This window comes from Lycium ferocissimum, chromosome 5 (genome assembly GCF_029784015.1).
Source record: "Lycium ferocissimum isolate CSIRO_LF1 chromosome 5, AGI_CSIRO_Lferr_CH_V1, whole genome shotgun sequence".
NCBI classification, from domain to species: domain Eukaryota; kingdom Viridiplantae; phylum Streptophyta; class Magnoliopsida; order Solanales; family Solanaceae; genus Lycium; species Lycium ferocissimum.
Window position 1 is genome coordinate 19,189,897 of NC_081346.1, and position 19,455 is coordinate 19,209,351.

At 36.0% G+C, this 19,455-nt stretch overlaps 2 protein-coding genes, 1 long non-coding RNA gene and 1 pseudogene across 7 annotated transcripts in view; 2 read left to right on the plus strand and 2 right to left on the minus strand.

Annotated features, from left to right (window-relative positions):
- Nucleotides 1-19,455, plus strand: part of LOC132058278 (DNA-binding protein RHL1) — a 101,144-nt gene that overhangs the window by 29,533 nt on the left and 52,156 nt on the right. The window lies entirely within an intron of this gene.
- On the minus strand, nt 310-6,312 carry LOC132056365 (protein sym-1-like). Of its 5 annotated transcripts, none has more exons than XM_059448521.1 (8): nt 5,816-6,312; nt 4,708-4,795; nt 3,934-4,028; nt 2,496-2,568; nt 2,304-2,396; nt 2,125-2,211; nt 1,704-1,784; nt 310-636 (listed from the first exon to the last, which is right to left on the minus strand). In XM_059448521.1, exons 1-7 carry the CDS (start codon nt 6,175-6,177, stop codon nt 1,704-1,706), a joined length of 879 nt encoding a protein of 292 aa, XP_059304504.1. In that variant the 5' UTR covers nt 6,178-6,312; the 3' UTR covers nt 310-636. The 5 variants fall into 5 exon arrangements, with proteins under 5 accessions (XP_059304504.1, XP_059304505.1, XP_059304503.1 ...); XM_059448522.1 differs by having other exon boundaries at nt 1,694-1,784; XM_059448520.1 differs by having other exon boundaries at nt 310-631; nt 5,816-6,311.
- On the plus strand, nt 7,428-13,060 carry LOC132056366 (18S rRNA (guanine-N(7))-methyltransferase RID2-like; annotated as a pseudogene).
- On the minus strand, nt 12,123-12,547 carry LOC132056367 (uncharacterized). The gene is made up of 2 exons (XR_009414755.1): nt 12,414-12,547; nt 12,123-12,373 (listed from the first exon to the last, which is right to left on the minus strand). It is a non-coding gene; the product is annotated as an uncharacterized LOC132056367 (long non-coding RNA).

A 19,455-nucleotide genomic window follows, 5' to 3' on the forward strand; every position in this document is an offset into this window, starting at 1 on the left:
TCCAAATAATGCTAATACACCGACTTTTATTCCACGTTCTATCCTAAGTAAACTATTATACTAATCTAGCATATGTTATAAACCTGTATGGATAATGCTGAGTTCAATACTAAAGTCTTTTTTTTTTTTTTTTTTTTTTTGATTTTATAATACTAAAGGCCAAACATTGCATGTGTGTGTATGCAACACATTATACTGAAAACCAAACATCATTTATCATGCAAAGATATTTTGGTAATATAACGCTTTAGGTCATTATTTTACGCCGGGGTTGTTTTCCTTAAACGAAAACTAAAGAAAAGAGGATAATTTTCTGTAATAATGTCTATAATTAGCATTCTTGTTACATTTGATAGTGTCTACAGAAGAGAAGTTTTGTGTGAAATTCCACACGAAATGAGGGAGAAAGCAGCAAAGTGCTTGATAAAAACAAATTTAGGAGTCCAGATTGTAATTGCGAGATCTGACTTTACAGAAGCAAAACATTCCCACTAAACCATTGATCTGGAACAGGAATACCAAAGACATTCTCAACCTAGATCAATCTCAACCAAAAAAAAATTGGTAGCATAAATCACATGCCTATTCCAAATTCTCGGCATCAGTAGGCAGCGGAGCGACAACCTGAAGTCTGCACTACATAGAATTGAGAAATTACATGTTGGAGTAATTGCATCAGATTAAAAATCAAATTTGTAGTCTAAATTCAAGGTAATGCCAAAAAATATATTCTACACTGATTCATATTCCAGTTAGTAGGCCCCCAACGAGGAAGGGCAGTTTTTTTCTTGGGAAAACGGAGGATTCAGCATTTGCTCAAAAAGTGAATTTTCAAGATCATTCAGGCAAACTTTTTAATCAGAATAAGGAAATCATAACTCATGTTATGGAAATTTATATGTAAGCAGGTGTCCAGCACTAATCACCAACTATAACATATCGTAAGGGAAAATCTTTAACCTGATTTAACCTAAAGAATGACCGTGTTATTGACATTTGAATCAACAACTTGATGCCAAAACTTGAACAAACAAGCAGATCCTCTCCTTAACTAAGAGTATGCGAGAACATCTTCTTCCATAAGTCCATACTTACCCGGAATTCTCCTCCTGCTCAAGTTATACCCTGTTTAATCTAGCGTAGCGAAAATTAGAGGACTAGAGATAATTTTTACATTATTTATTTTTAATAAAAAAAAAAATTATCAGTTAGGGGGAGAATCCGGAAACAACCTCTCTTCCCCACAAAGGTAGGGGTAAGGCCTGCGTACACCCCACCCTCCTTAGACCTCACTTGTGGGACTATACTGGTATAATGTTGTTGTTGTTGTATAATAAGGTGAGAATAATATCTCCATTCTTTTTTAGATTCAAACAAACTGTGCAAGAACAATGAATCAATGCTAGCTCTTTCTACACTTCACATATCTTAAAGAAAGAAACAATTCTCATGACTGCCTAGACATTGACAAAAAGCCTAACTGACAAAATGGTATAAAACCCTGGTTCTGCAAATTCAGTGCGCTTTCTGCAAATTCAGTGCGCACTAACTTCGTAATATATCCTCCAATGAAGTACATCCAAGAGATATAATTAACTTTTTCTGATAACAACCTTTTTTTACTTTTTCTTCAGTAAGTAAATAATTTATCCCTTGTAATGAAAGTCACAACTGACACTAATTTCAAAGAAACATTGGTATACCTATTTTACAATAACTTCTTTGTGGGCTTTATATGATAGGATGACATTCCACACTAACGCAATGAAGTTAGCAGCAAGGACCTGCAATCAGAGGAGACAGAATAGAGAACACTCAAGTTGGTTACAGTAAAATAAACTACAAATACTAATTCCAAACAGATATTCGGTTACAATTAGAACATCAAGGAATGTTAAAGGGAGTGCATGAAGGCAACTTATATGTATGCTTAGCATGTGAATGTACAAATAATCCGGCTTTATGTTAGTTAATTTGGCTAACTCTCTACATGAATGATTGGACCATTTTTGCCAATTCATATTAACAGATCAACTTCTTAAAGAGATATCTCCAAACTACTAGAAGTTGACAGGAAGCATGCTCATAATCAAACAAAATGATGAAATTGACTGTTTCACTAACCTGAAATTGCTGAGGTACAAACCGGAAGTTGATAAATTGAAAAGGTATCCAGAGTTGCCAATTTGCAAGGACAGACGAGAACCACTCCTTAATTAAAACAAATGTAAATGTGAATCAAAATTCAGGAAGAGTAGTTATTAGTATGCATCGAAGTATGAACGGAAGGCCATATAGAATACCTGTTGAAGCTTTGGAATCACTTGTGATGACCTTCCCTCAAGTGTTACCAGAGAGGATAAGAAAACTCCAACAAAAATTGGAGCAAAAAGGAACTGTACCAAAGCAGCTCAAATTCAATGGTGATATCACTCCAAAGGCAGCAATTACACCAGTAAATATGATATTATCACCAAATGAAAAAGAAGGAAAACCTGATCTATTACAAGGCGCATGAGAGTACCAGAGAGCCCTGGAGTTGTGACCAATTTACTCAAGTAGAGGTACCTAGATATATCAGAGTCAGAAGACAAGGAGCTATTCTATAATGTCATTAGGACCATCTTACCCCAAGGCATTCACCAAACAAACAAGATATGCACCCATATTTGGTAGAGTCATATAATCTTTAGCAAGGCAAGGAGCTAAATGATATTTAAACAATAGTAAATAATCCTACAGAAGTTTTAAAATAGCTCATTAATGAAAAACAGAAATCAGCTTGTGATTGCACATATAATTTAGATTGGTCATGAGAAACAAAATTGAAGACCTAGAACTACCCTCAACAATTTTCCATCATAAAATACAGTGATTGGCCTGCAGTAGCATCATTCAATTACATATTCTCAAGAAAATTTTCCCGAATAGTTAACACATATTGTCAAGTAAATTGATAAGATTTGTAGCCAACTTGAATCATGAGATCTACAAACCAATGAGGCTACAAACTTATAGAAGTCTAGAGGAAGCTTTTCATGATGCTTCCAAGGTCGAAGCGGATTTGAAAGAAGACAAGTCTTACAAGGCAAAGGTTACTTCATCTTCCGCATGGAGTAAAGGAAAAGACAAGTGGAAGTCATCATCTACATGGGAAAAGCCCAAGACCGTTACTCAAAACTCCTCAACACAAAGTCGACTATAAGGCCAAGGTATACGACAAAGCAAAAGGAGGTAACAATGCTAAACCTATCTTTCCTCATCCTTCTACCATCCAATGCTTCAAATGCCAAGGTAGAGGACATATTGCAAGTGAGTGAGGAGGTCAATTGTGGCCTCATATGATGGGTACCGTACCGATGAAGAAAAAGAACGTAGAGTTGATAGTGATGATGAGGGAGGAAAGAGTGACCATGAGGGAGATTCTGAGGGTGATGATGAAGAGAGGATGGAGGAAAGGGTAGACTTTGCTTGTGCACTGCGACGAGCCATGTGTGCAATTGTGAGGGAAGAGCTCGATCAAAGGGGCAATTTATTTCATGGGGATGCACGATAGGGGATAAAGTATGTTCATTGATTATTGATGGCGAAAGTTGCACCAATACGGTGAGCCGTTCCTTAGTTGAACATATGAAGTTCCCTACAAGGAAGCATCCTAGCCCCTACAAGCTCCAATGGTTCAATGAGTGTGGTGAAGTGAGGGTAACCAAGCAAACCATTATTAAATTTAGCATTGGTAAATATCATGATGAGATGTTGTGTGATGTTGTATGCATTAATTAAGATAATAACATCACCAGCTCCGGAAGAAAGTAGAGATACACAGACCAGAATAACATGTGTACTTTTTACAGGATTTCAAGTAGTAAAAGTACAAGTTGTACAAGCATAGTCGAATAGAGAAGAAATAAGAAAGGGCTGTGAATATATTACCAAAAGTGCAAAGTTGGACCCACCAAGACCAGCCCCAAGAAAGTGAACAGAAATGTCCTCTTTACGTCCACGGATGCTACTTGGTCAATCCACAACTGTGACACAAACAGCAACGAGATAAGGTGAAGGGAATAGAAAAATAGCTTGATATCATCGTGAAGACAATTTATTTGTTTATTTATTTTTATAAGTAAGGTTTTATTAACAAACAGTATCAAGACTGTGAAAGTACATAGAAATTAGAAAATGCAGGCTAGATTACATTAGCAACATAAGCAGTCTAGCATGTCATCTAAATTCATAACAACATTTCCATCTTTCCAATAGTTACTGTTTGCAAGAAGGGATACTGAATTGCTGACTCTTTGCACAGTAAGAAGGGAAGTGAAAAGAAGGAACTTGTTTTCCGAATTGATGGAGAGAGAAAGGAAAGGAAGGGTGGATTAGACACCGAATAAAATTAATATAAAGATTATATGATTCATATTGCCTACTGTTTAATGTTTCTCAGGTAAAATAATGCCTACGTCTTCTAGACATTACAAAAATTTCATCAAAGGATGTTTTCCCTTCGCCGCACATTTGTACAGAAGGAACTTGATGTTTTAATTCATGACCCAATCCTGTTGAAGTAATCTATATATTGAACCTGTAGCATCAACAGAGAAAACATGCACGAGCATTGACAAAGGACAACCACAGTATAAAAAAAGAGTGCAGCCTCAACAGTCTCTATTGATTCTTGAAGTTTGAATTTCATTTTACTGAGTTTACCTGACAGATTAGATCTCCACAAAGTGTCAACAATGCAGATGTAACTGCTTTTGTCCATACTGGATACTTCTCAAGAAGAGATAAATACCTGCAGCAAAAGTAACAATTATTCTCGAGCCGCGATGATACAGTTAACATTGTCGATATATGACTTACAAGAAAAATGAAGCTCTATAGTATTATATATATTATTCCAACTTTTCCCAGATGTATAAATTACTCCTTATTTTAAAATAAGTTAGAGAATATATTATTCTTTATTGTGAGGGTTCAACATAAATTGCTTGGTTTTATGTTTTGCTGGTAGGCTTTTGCTTTATCCGGATTTGAGACCAGCAATGTGAGCAAGTTCATACAGGCGGAGATTCATATAGCCGACTTCGACTATAATAGAATGGAGTCAGGTATAATATGTGCTGGCACTGATAGCTTTATATGCAATAATCATGCTTTCCTTCAAACTATAAATCGTTTATCACTTTTTCAGTTTTATCTCTCATAAACAAGCAGTAAAATACCCTTCAAACAACCCAGTACATCAAAAATGCTAGTAGTACTTAATACGGTTACAAGCACTTGGCTGACTTGTTTAGTCACAGGGATATATAAACCATAAAAAAAGGTTCTTTTTTTCCATATTTACTCATTGGCCAAAATTAATTACTGCAGCTAGCCGAAATATACAAAACATATACACTGAGTATGTATAATATATGTATATGATATGTATGTATATTGGAGCCAGGTATTGGCTAGGGGGTTCAGGTTCACCCGAACCTCTTTCGGCAAAAAATTACCGTGTATATACAAGGTTAAAATTACTTTTTTTATACTATTTTTATGTACACTGGGTATGTTGTTGTTGTATACTATTTTTATATATATACAATAGATGTTGAACCCCTTGGCTTAGTTTACTCTTTTATATTTTTGAACACTCTTAGTGAAAATCCTGGCTCTGCCACTGTTTACGATATGTATACTTAATCTATAAAAACATATACATTAGTTGGGTATTAGTTTTTAGGGCGGTTCAACAAGCCAAGAATGCCGGCAGAAAAGCAACTTAATTGGTTCCAAATATATATAATTTTTAAAACAAGATTACCAGGCAAGCAATGACCAGTTACTACTTCCACCCTCACCATCACCACCACCACTGTTACCACCTCCAGAATCTCCATCATCGGAGTTACCTCCATAACCACCACCACCTCCATCGCCGGAAACTGCTGACGTCATCTGAAAATTATTACCAGAACTGAACCGTCTAGACCCAATATAAGAAAGATACAAACTTTTCAATCCATTATTAGTTGAAGAAGAACTGATAGAAGAAGAAGAAGAAGACAGTCCGGGTCGGGTTGTATGAGGTGGGTTTGGTTGAATTCGGGTACGGGTGTGGAGTTGTGAAATGGGTAATGATAAAAGAGAATTGCGGGTGAGAATTGAGGCGTTTGAAGAAGCCATTGTTAAGTGCACTCGAGTGGATAGATAGCTTTTCAGTTTTTTAGTGTAAGGCTTTCAGAAATGTGCGCCTTTTTATGTTGTTGTCGAGGTTTTGAGGGTTTAAGAATATTTTGTGTTTTTACCTTTAAAATGTTTTTTGTTCTTTTGTTTTTGTTTCCGAGAGCTTTTAGTTTCTGACGAATACCTTCCCTCAAGTTCTTAAAACAGCACATACCCACTGCAACTTATCCATTAGAGTGTGATTTCACTAAAATTTCGTATTCTTGACCTTTTGTTTTTCCCTTTTTGGTTAAAGTAGACAAACTGCAGAGGTAATTGGCTCGTAATAAAAAACAATTTGATACAATAGTCATATAAATTACAAGTTCGTGACTAAGAAATTTAAAGCCAATTCAATATTAATAGTTTCTAATTTCTCTTAAAATGATTTATTTTGAAGTTTGGTTTACAAAAAAAGACTACATGATCGAATTTATTTTAACTCAATGAAAATTTGTTGTAATTTAAAATAGTTATAAATTTTTAAGAAGATAGTTTGTCGTAGGACTCTAGATGGTTTCATATAAAAATTCTTAGAAATCAATTTATTTTTCATTACTATTAGTTTTTTATTGTCAATTCATCAGAAATGTGGAGTATGAAAAGCAAGGTTCTTTTTTTTGAGGATCAGAGAGATGAAATAGATTGAGCATCAAAAATACTGAATTTGCCTCAGGAAATCACACAAAAAAAAAATGAAAAAATCTCAAGGAAAAGTCTGAAACTAAAATTACTGGCCAGTAGAAAATTTACTAAACAGATAGGGATCTAAATGGGGCAATTTGCGGGATTGGCCTTCGCTGGAGTTGGTCTTTAATTTTTGTCCTCATTGGTGGTTGCCACTTTTCTTTCTTAAGACTCAAATTCTGCTTTAGGCAGAAATTTTGCCTTGCAAATTTATTTATTTTTACTGAGCTGAAATTTAAATCCACAACCTCAAGGTATTAGATGAAAGATAAAACTTAAAGACCACCGATTTGATGGACAAAACTTACAGACCACCCTAAATGATAAATGAAGGACAATCCGCGCAAAAAAAAAAAAATCCAAATGAAAAAGAAAACAAGGCCCAATAAAATCAACTTTAATCCTTTTTGACCAATTGACTATGTCCTTTAATCCTTTTTGACCAATTGCCTATGTTAAAACAAAACACCTTAAATGAAAAATAAAAATTCCACTTCAACTTGTGTGCTGAAACTGAGAATAAAATGTCGAGACCAGAGCTGCTAGCGCCGCCTGAAATATTCTACAACAACGATGAAGCGCGCAAGTACACGCCATCTTCTCGAATAATCGACATACACGTTTCTTTTTTGTTATAGTTAATAAATAAGACATTCCATGCACAGTGTTGGATAGTTAGCTGACTTTTGTTTGTAACTTTGCAAAGTCTCAACTTACAGAGAGAGCATTGGAGCTTCTGGCTTTGCCAGATGATGGACTCCCAACATTACTTCTTGATATTGGTATCCACTTTTTTACAATGTATTTGTATTGCTGAATTTTGATGGGCTGTGTTTTAAAGATAAAGGGAATGGTTGTTTTGTAAAGTTTGTTTTGTAATTCTATTTTTCTATTGCCAGCAGGAATTCCCTTGTTTGATAGCAGTGCCAGTATACGAATAAGAATTACTGTTTAGTGAATTGTAATGGAACAAGCATTGTTACGCTTCATGTCACATTGTAAAATAGTTCAAAGAAAAGACTGTTATTATAAACCAAATGAACTATATGGAGGAATAAGGAATTAATTGATACCCTCCCAAACGTATGATTGTATAAATGCAAATGACCAAGTGGCTGCCCTTCTTAAGTTGTCGAAAAACACACAGTAGACAAATTGCTCCTTCTATGCGTCCTTTAAGAATTGTCACCCTCGTCACTTCTAACAATTGTCTTATTGAAACAATTATGTTTCTTTTTCTTTTCAGTTGTGGAGTTTCCATATTTTTTTTTTTGATGGCATGGGAACCCGCAGCCGCTTTCGCTCCGGTGTGCGCAGTAAAACCCACCCCGTGCAATAACTCGTAAACCACATAGGAGAGGTAACCCGCACTAGGCAAGCCCGGTGCGACGAGCTCGACCTGCAAGGCAAATCCCTGTCGAAGCGAGGTGGTTTCGAACCTGGGACCTCCATTATGAAAGCCCCATGCTCAACCAACTGAGTCACCCTTGCGGGTGTGGAGTTTCCATATTTAATTCCACCTTATTAGTTAAACAACCAGGCAATAATTACTTGTTTTCCATTCTGAAGGATGTGGATCAGGTCTAAGTGGGGAAACAACCACGGAGCATGGACATCAATGGCTTGGCTTGGATATATCAGAGTCAATGCTTGGTGCGTGAATTTCTTATCATCTAAGTGCAATGTTTTTCTTGTTGTTGTTGTTGTTGCTCCCAGTGGCAGGCATTAAAACCATATTATATTTTTATTGCCAGAAGTAAAACTCTTAAAATTTTCCAGGTAGACGAATATATTTACAACCACAATACTTATTTTTGCTGTCATACTGGAATCTCAAAATGCAATTGACGGAAATATAAAAGGGGGCTGCCTCACTTGGTTATTTTAGTATATATTCACATTGCTTTGGAACTAAATCATGGCATTTCTCTGAAAATTAAATATCTTGGAAAATACTTTCTTTCAACACATAATATTTGTTGATGAAGATGTTACTATTTGTCAAAGAATTGCTAGTTCAAATTTGGCACCTCCTCTAAATTTGCAACCTGTTCATTTGTTTGAATGACTTAAATAATAAGTTGCATCTATTTTAGGGCTTAGGGCTTCGACCTGGAGTTCTAGACGGTGCCATCAGTATCTCGGCTGTCCAGGTACATTTTCATCCCTACTTGACTGATTTGTTCTTCCATGCTAATGATAAGGTAGCTACTCTGTATCAAAAATGATGATAGTAGCTATTTTGTATCACCCTTCGCATTTGGTCCAGAGGAGCTTGAGAATACCAGAATTACATTCAAACTGGTCCTTTTTCTTTTTCCATGATTAGCTTGTATATTCCATATGAAAAGAGTTGGTTTGCATTTAACTTTCAAGAAGTATGCAGCAGTAATCTTTGTACCTCATCATCAACTTTCGAAAGTTCTCCTGGCTGTGACTTGCCTTGTATGTTGTTAAATTCTGTATGTATAAAAGATACTCCCTCGGTTTCAATTTATATATCATAGTTTGAATCGACACGGGATCTGAAAAGAAATCAATAGTTTTGTAACTCGTGGTCTTAAACATGCCATAATATTTGTATAGCTATAAAAGTTTAATACCTTTGCGTTAAACATGCCATAACATTTGTAACAACAACAACAACATACCCAGTGAAATCCCACCAAGTGGGGTCTGGAGAGGGTAGAGTGTACACAGACCTTACCCTTACGTTGGGAGGGAGGGAGGCTATTTCCGATAGACCTTCGGCACAATGCCATAACATTTGTATGGTTATAAAAACTTCTCATTAGGAGTAAAATGGGAAAGGTTAAGTTTCCAATATTGGTAGTGTGTTATTCTATTTGGAACGGACTAAAAAGGAAAGTGTGTCACGTAAACTGGAACAGAGGGAGTAAATAATAGCATCTCTACCTCTTTTTTTCTTTTCTTTTTTTTTTTTGACATGGAAATCGGCCTCCCACCCTACTCCAAGCCCAATAGTGGTCATTCTCACTTTGCTCTCATGGTTATGAATCCCAAACTGTATGGTTGGAGTCTGGAGGTGTCAGCTCTTTTCTTATCTAAGAAGTAGGACGTTCATCCACCTAATTTAATGTAGGTATCAGGTTAGTGTCCCATCAGAGCTCTTAATGAGGATAAAATTGAAGATGCGCGTGAGAACATAAAAAATGATTGCATTCGCCAAAAGGTGCCAGTAGCACATATTGAGGAGAAAATGATAGAAGGTCGTTTGAGATGGTTTGATTATGTCACGCGTCGATCTTTAGATGAAGGTGTGGAATTATGGTGACTGAAGGTGTAAAAGGGGGACGAGGTAGGGCTACCATCACGTGAAGGAAGTTCTTTCTAAGACCTACAATCTCTTGGAATTCATGAAAACTTAGCAAAATGTAGGACAAAATGAAAGGAAAAGATCTATATAGCCGGTATCAATTATTTGAGAGTGTGCTTTAGTTATGATAGTAAATTTACTTTAGGTCCTTTGCTTTTTAGGAATCTTTCAGCCCTAGTATAGATGTTTATGCCAGTTAAAATACAGGGAACTTCTAGTACATTTTATTTTTATTTTGCATAATGTTGGCCTGAGATGAGTCTAATAAGATAAACATGGTCAGTGAGAATTCATATAGCTCACCCAACTTGTTTGGTACTGTGGCGTTCTTGTTGGATGAGAATGTGCGCATCAAATCTTATACACACATATGTATGTGCGGGTATACAATTGTACATTCATGTTAGTTAGGCATCTCTTTTTTTTTTTTCTTTTTTTTTTTTTTTTTTAAATAGAAATAACAATGCTGTCCAGGTTAGTTTGCGACACCTTATTCATCCCTTTAGCAAGAGTATATTGAGTTGAGATTGTAGTCCTTTTGAAATGTACAAGTCAAAGAGGTAGGGTGTCTAGAGGAAAAGGGAGCAGTAGTGGGCTTCTTTCAGTTGACTATATAGGTTAGGTTGGAGTGATCTTTTCTCACATCTCAACTCTTGGTCTTCTTTCCATATGTATAATACTTGCTATGCTTGGTTTTTGCTTACTACAATGTTCTTTATTCTCAAGCCGTGGCTATGCAATGCTGACAAATCTTCTCATGAACCTCGGTTAAGGTTGAAGTAAGTGAAGAGTTCATTTTAGATTGATCTCTGGTGCATAAATGGATCTTCACAAGATCCATTTATTATATCAGCAGTATGGGACAAGGCACAAGCAGTGTTAAACCTACACATATTTCTTTAGGGAGTTCTTTGGTTCCTTATATAGATGTTTGGGAAGGGGCGCAAGAGCTGTACTTCAAGTCTATCCTGAAAATATTGCTCAGCGGGAGTGGATACTGGGTTTTGCCATGCGAGCTGGTTTTTCTGGAGGCATAGTTGTTGACTACCCCCACAGGTAGAAAGAAGCTTATAAACTTACTCTGCTCTTCATCTTTGCTAGTTTCATGGTTAGGTGGAACGCTTGCACAACTGAAAGAATAAAAGTTGAAACAGTTGAGAAATCAACATTGGTTTTTCTGTGTGCAAGCTCATTCCTTGTTGCCCTGAACTGAATTTACTTAGCATGTATTCCCCAGGAAGCTTTACGTGGCTAAATTGGAACTTGTGTCTGCATAAAGTTTAATATGGTGGTATTCCTCATGTTAACTTTTAACATATCAATCTTTAGTTTGTCTGAAATTGGATAGGTTAATCCCTCTACTAGCAAAATCAATCAAATTAAATAATTACTTAAAACAACCACTTTGCCTCTTGGAGAAATGCCAATAGACCCTTGTGGTCCAGCCCTTCCCCGTACCCCGCGCATAGTGGGAGCTTACTGCACCGGGCTGCCCTTTTTACTTAAAACAACCACTTAGCTTCAGTACCGTCAATGTTCCTCCGCTCAACCTCCAAAAAACTCCAGTGGTTTCCATCTTTTGAAGATACTCAATTAAGCAATTCATAGTGTCCCTACTCTTAACTTTAAGCTTTTAGAAGAGATGGAAATTATTCTACGAGCAAGACCCAGAGGCTGCTCTCGTTGAAGTTTGCATGCATGCTCGTGCATCCTCTCAATCATTGTTCTTCTTTCTCAAGCACAATAGTTAGAGTATGTCTGAGGATTGAAGGATAAAGTTGTAAACACAATAACGAAGGGGCTGAACTAGGATTAGCGAAAAATGTAGGAAGGTAAAGGCAAAACATAGATGTTAGTCTGCAAAGAGATGGATTTTCATGGGAAGATTCAACTTCTTTGCTATTTGGTGTACTGACTTTACATTGGATGTTTTCTCTTCTCACAGTACTAAAAGGAGGAAAGAGTACTTAGTGCTCACTTGTGGTCTCCCGTCTCTCAGCTCTGTCACTCCCGAGGGAAAGGGTGAAGATGGAGAGAGTTGCTCTGACGAAGGTAGTAGCGGGGATGAAGAAAACCAGACAGTAAGTATTCTTTTTCCTTTTTGATTTTAAACCTCCTCTGTCTTCCCCTTTTCTTCTCCTTTTATTCTATCAGTTTTTGGTTATTCAATTACTCTCTTTTCACCAGACCATGCAGGTTTGTGTATCTGATAGGCACAGATCTAGAAAAAGACAAAAACTAAACAAGAGAGGCAAAGGAAGAGATTGGGTTCTGCGGAAGAAAGAACAGATGAGGAGAAAGGGGAATACAGTGCCTGCAGCACCAAATACACAGCACGTAAAAGAAAGGATCGATTTTGATCCATCGTTCATATGAACTTCATCTATTTTATCTGTTTGTGAATAGAACTTGAGTTCATTTTTCTGCCAGAGCACATACGTTGGGAACAACTTTGGATTGAGTAAGAACTGAACAAATGAATCCTGATGTTGTTCTTCGCGTGAGCTCAAGTTTACATCGAGATGATTCATTTTTCTTTTGAGGTTCTTTATTTCTTTCTTTTCATTTTTGTCTTTCCAGCGCATTTCAATCATGTAGTATGTAATATGTATTGACTCTCAGTTTGGAGTTAAAGACTGGTTCTCACATTAGAGTAGTGCTCTTTTCACCATTCGAGTGTGGATATGTTGGTTGTTTCTTTACCGTATTGAAAAACTCATCATTACGGTTGGTTTTGGTATTTCTAAATGATAGTGTTCGGATGAATGAAGAACAGAGAATTATGAATGAGTGAAGGGAAGAATGAACTCTTAATTTTTTTGTTTTTAATGTAGTTATTAGTTGTAAAACTAGAGTATTTTGTTCTTTTCATACTTCGTCTTTTCAAGGACTGAATAGTATAATTTGACGTGCATTTTATATCAAGCATGTTTGTCTGATTAAATCCTATTGTCTTCCTTTCTAAAAATTGCATGCGAGCAACCTCAGTGATATTGTTTGCAGTATGCAAAATTATCACCGACAGTTGCGATTTTGTCATGAAAGTGAAGACAATAAGCTTGCTTTTTCACAAGCCTATACCTCAGGCATATGCAAAATCTAAAAAACTGTTAAAATAACCTCTCTTTTCGTCAACTTAGTGTTTAAGTAAAGTTAATACTCACTTGTTAAATTTATGCTGATTCATTGAATACTAAAAATTCAGTTTACTCCTCCTAAGTCCTAACAAGAATTACTTAGTATAATGGTCCTTATCGTCTCTTCAGATGCTACTAAATAAAACTTACTTCAACTACTTCCTCTGGCATAAACCACTATAAAAATATTAACGTAGACAATTAAATCAATTTCTTGCTCAGTTTCCATTTCTTTTCATTTTCTAGAGTTCTGTTATTAACTTTCAATACCTTCTTAATTGGTGGGTTATTTTTGGCCCAACAAATAAAAGTTCGATGATACCATCTATTGAAAATGCGATAGTGGCCAAGCTAGAAAAATTTAATCAAATTCGGCGTTTATATTGAATTGTATTAGTTTATCATGTTTGGTGATAAAATTGACATTAAAATGTATAAAAGTATATTATGTGTTTATTGAATTGATGTAAATTAAAATTTTAAAACGTCGATATGCCCTATAAATTAAAAAGATTAGTGGAAGAAGAAATGCAAAATATGTGGGGTTAACGAAATTTCCGAAAAGTACTCTAGTATATACGTAATTTTTGTCCTATCAAAGTGGGAAATATTAGTACTACTATTAGTTAGTATATAGTAATATAAAGGCCTCAATTCCATGGTCCTTGTCATCGTCCACTTCAAATTCTAGAAAGTAATTTCACCTAGTATCCTATTTGCACATTGTCATTGAAAGCACAATCATTTTAAAATTGCCATTGTTCCAAGCTTAGAGAAGTTGATCTTAAATTTTGAATATGAAAATTGAGCATAAATCAAGTGGATATTATTGAAAAAGCTTGGAAATATTGATAATAAAAACTGGTAGTTTAAACTTTCAAAAAAAAAAAACTTTTAGTTTTGAACATATATGTCTAAAACTTCACATATACATGTTTGAAGTTTTGCCATGGTAATCTTTAAGCACAATACTTCAGACAAATCAGAAGCTTGGCCTTCGCAAACTAAATTTCAGGTAAAATATCGAAAAGCTTGGCCAACCGCATATGCCTGAAATTAGTTCCGAAACAGCTAAATTTACAAATATTTTTAGACTGTGGCTACAACTTAAATAGTGATCCCAAAATTGGTTAATGTGTGAACTTGGCCCAAATTGTAGGCTCCCAACTCTCATTTTTTTGCACGGATTGCGCTTCTTTTGGGGTGGTCTTTAGATTTTGTCCCTCATATTTGTGGTCTTTAAGTTTTCTTTCTTCGCGTAGAAACTCTGACGTTCTGGGTTTGAACCCCCGCTCAGGCATAAAAATAAAAAATCAAATAAAAATTCGCAAGGCAAGACTTGGGAAAGTTCCGCTGGAGCCGGCATGCCGCGCTTAAGGCATGACTAAAGTTTTGCCAGATCCGACAGAACTTTTTGCATAGTTTAGTTGTGCCTTGGGACAGAATTATAGTTAAACCATAACTAAAAGTACGTCTCATAAGACGGAATCTTTCCTTAAGGCATAGACTTTGTCTTAAGGAAAAGTTCTGTCTTATGACTTTTCCTTAAGACATAACTAAAAGTTTATCTTGCAAAGTAAAAAAATAAAATACATGCCTTAAGGCAAAGTCTGCCCCCTTCGGCAGACTTTATTTATGCCTTAAGCGCCGGTAGTCTGCCCCCTCCGGCAGACTTAATTTATACCTTAAGCGCGCGTATGCCGGTTCTGACATAACTTTCTCTAAGTCTTGTCTTGCAAAATTATTTTTTATTTTTATATCGGAGCGAGGATTCAAACTCAAAACTTCCGAGTTTCTATGCGAACCTCAGGGTTTTACACGTGAAAGATAAAAATTAAAGACCGGCAATAGCAACAATTAAAGACCACCCAAAAGAAGGGCAATCCCCACGACCCCCCCCCCCCGCCTCCCACGAAGCTCTTGACATCATATTTCATTTCAAGTAAGAAAGAAGCAAAAGAGAGCAATAAATGTGAGTCCTTATCTCATTGAAACACATGCAGCTGTCACAGTATCACTGGCCCTAGTGTCTCTAACCCCCGCCCCCAACCCTTTCCACCCTCAAGGGAACAAAAGAAACACCACAAATGAAAAAAAAGTAAACAAAGATACCCCACTTAGATTGCTACTACTTCCTTAAACACTAACTAAGTTCATGCATCCACACTGAATTGATTCTTTCAACTTTTGCTGTTTTTTTTTTTTTATCTTGTAGCTCCTTCTTGTTTTTAAGGTAAGCTTTTTTCAATCTTTTCTTCAATTATTTATGTACCTTTACGAGGGTCACCAAACCCATAAAGGACAAAGTGAAAAAAAAAAAAAAAAAAAAAAAAAAAGTTAATTTGTTCGTAGCTCTATCTAAAAAAAAAAAAAAAAAAGTTTATTTGGTCTTGTGCATGTGGTGAATGGTTGAGATTTGAGAAAAAGGACTATTCTTGACTTACAAAATATAGCAGTAATTTCATTTCCTAAATTCCAGGAACCTTGAAATTCAAGTATTAAGCTTTGTGATATTGGGTTTCGGATAGATTAAGGTATTTACATGTAGTTTTGTAATAATCCTTTGTTTCTCTTTCTTGGTTGTTTCTATTTAGAGATGGTTGGTCCTGTTTTTGTGGATGTGTTTTGTTTTTTTTTTGTTATGAATTTATCCAAAAAAGTAGTGATTAGGATTTGACTTAAATTTAGGTTTACATAAAATTGTGTGGCCTCTTTGAATTTCACTTTCCGCACCAGGGAAGTACCCAACTTGAGTTTCACATGCTCATAGGGTTCTTCTCTTTTTTTTCATTTTTTTTTTTTCCCTTATTGATTTTTCATTCCTTTGTTTTGAAACATTGTTTACAGCATAATGTTGTTGTCATTTTTTAATTTCTGGCTGGTAAATGTTTTTGCCTCTTTTTTCCCATTGTAATGTTTAATGATTAAATGAATCTTTTATCTTTATTTTTTTATGATGTGCATTCATTTTTATTTTTTTTCCTGCAGAGATAATTGCTGAGGTCTTCAGGTCAGGTATACCGCTGTTGTTAATCTTCAGGTTCATGTTTAAGTTATAAAGAGAAGTAGAGAAATTTCATTGTAAATGGCATTCTTAGGTTTGACATGATCCTTTAATGTCTCTCATTATTTATACATCTTCCATTTTAAGGCTGTAAGATGGACCTAATAGTATTGTGTGCCCTGTAAGCTAAGTAATATTTTGAATACTATTTGACTAGTAATTTAGGTGTCATTCAGATCTGACTTTCCTGATTCAAGTTAGCCGAACTTTTACTATTAGATTAGCGATATTTTCTTGACTTTTTACGTTGTAATGCGATAAGCTATCGTCCTATGGAATTGGGCATCTATAATAATGTACTAATTTTTACTAAATGACCTATAAAAACTACGTTATTTCTTTACCTTGTCCTTTTTATACCCTGTCAACCGTGTTCCTCTACCCCTGATCTTTGTTTTTTTCTAACATTAGACGGTAAGCAGCTCTAGTGTAAGTTTGCATGATTGTATTCGTCCAAGAATTCACCTTTACTGCTCATAGTTTGCTGGACAACGTTTTTCTTTCTGCTTGAGCCTTCTCCTTTCCTTCTTGCTTTGCTTGGACATATTCATGCTAAATAGGGCTCCGTTTAGTTAGAAGTTACATTGGTTCATGGGTTATATGCGCGTGCAATTGAACCACCTTAATTATAGTGCATACCTACTTTGACGAGCACGGAGTTTTAGTAAAATAAACTTTGAATAGATTGTTTTCAGATGTTACATCAGATTAATATAATAACGGTACTAGCTTATATTTATTTAAATTCTTATTTTTTAAGAAGGAAAACGTTTGCTTAAATTGTGAATCAAGTTATCGGTACGCGTACTGAATGGTAAGTATAGTTTTTCCAAGAAGTAATAAGTTTTTCAAACTTTAGGAAACCTTGTATCTTGAATTGTTTCTTTGATATTTGTCAATATGCATTTTCCGGAAGTTGAAGACTGCTGAGGTTGCACATATTGTGATCCCTATATGCTCTTTACACTTGATTGTTGCAGAAAAATGTATGGGGTCGTTAGGAGATCAGGTAGTGTTCAGAAAGATCCCGACATAGACGACAATACCTTGTCCCGGAAATCTCTAGAGGTGCATAAGTTCAGTTCATCTCCCACGGTTGTGTATATTCGTTGCTGCAAATCACAGTGGTACGCTAACACTTCAACATTCATCTGGGAAATTCTGACATGTATTATGGTACCTCTAGGACTATGGGAGTATCTTCACCTCAAATGTGGTTGAGAAGTGGAATTGTATAAACTTTGGCCTCATACACCATTTTATTTGCTCATCTTTTAATAATTAAAATATCGCATGAGATACCAACCTTTGGCCCAAGATATTTCACAGTAATTATTTGAGTTCTTTATGAGAATGAGAAACTACAAGAAAGAGAGTTTTGGCCTATTAAAAGGTCGTCTGAATACAATTTGTTTTAAGCTTTCGAGAACAAAAATTCAAGGAACTCTATATGTGTTATGCAGTAGTTTCTAGCAGATAGCCAGATAATTCTTTCAACTTTACAATATTTATATCTCTCATAAATGAATCATTTCGCAGCTCTACAGATGTGACATTCTTTGCTTTGGAACCCAATGGACGATGGAGAGTTCTTGTTCTTCCACAGCAGTATCTTTACCGTGAGATCTGTTGGAGATCACCTCAATCAAATGTAAATAGCTTGCAAGTTGGTTCTTTGTTGCCATTAACTTCTCTCTTCTTTGGTAGACAGAAGATTCAAAGAGTTACATATATTGACTCTACTCTTGAATCAGTATCGCCTAGCAGCTCTCTACACCATGAAGGTGCTTTGAGCAATCTAAACGAAGGGAACATGTTATCAATCACGTCTTCTGGTCAAAATCCAATCACCGAATGTGAATTTCCTGGAACCATCTCCCACGGATCTGATGCTAATAGTGTAGAAGATATGTGCATTCATGACTCTAAGGAAGATAGATCCACAGACAAATACTCGAGGAAGAAACCTAGAAAGAAGGGGAAGAGGAACAAAACTCTCAAGTGCGGTAATGGCCTAAATGAGCTGCAATCTGCAGTTGGATGTTCAATAACTCAAGCTGTGATACATAATATACAACATAGATCAATTAGTTCTTCTGCTAATAGTTGTAACTCTTTGATGAACGATGCCAGACCAGAGGTTTCTTCTAATGGAGACATCTTAAACAGCGCAGAGCGTGACAGATCGGGTCAAATTGAGGAGCTTGGTGAGAGGAAAAAGTGTTCAAAGCAGCATGTTGGAAACCTTTACGGAACAGAAAAGAGGGACAATAAGTACTTTAGATCTAGAGCTCCCAAAGACTCAAATGTCTATGCAAGTAGTAATGGGAACCAGAATAGCCATGCGAGGAAGGAAAATTATCAGTGTATTTGGAAAAGGGTTCAGAAGAATGATGCTGATGTAAGCAACTGTGACTCGAAAAAGTTAAACCTAGCTTTCTCACAGTTTGATGACAGGTTGGAAAAGAATACATTGAAAAAAAAGTTTCCTAATCCTGTTGATTCTATTTTATTATCACAATCAGCACATGAAAATCAGGAAAAGCTCAAAGTTCCTAAAAGCGCCAGAAGAAATAAGTGTCCAGGCTTACTGCAGGAGAATGAAAGTCAATGTCAAAAAGGATCTCCAGTTAACGGAGCCAGTTCAACTGCTTGCTCGAAGACTAACATGCAATCAGATGGTGTATTTGGTCCAGCTAATCAAATAGCTATGGAAAAAAGATCAATAAATGCGGCAGATGCTCAAACTAGAACAAGTTCTTTTAGGGCTAGATACAAGAAAAGGAATGTTCAATATGTTCCTTTTAAACCAATCCCGAATCCTAAAGCTTGTCCCCGTAACTTGGAAGCAAAAGAGAATGTCCCAATTGTTGTATCCAGCATGGATGATCAAATGGTTGAACATCAATTTTTGTTACCTAGATCAGAGAAGTTCAACAGCCTAACAGAGCAGCAGGGGGAGCTTCTTGCTGCGGATGGAGAGGATGACAAAACGGACAAAGAAGTTTCTCCTT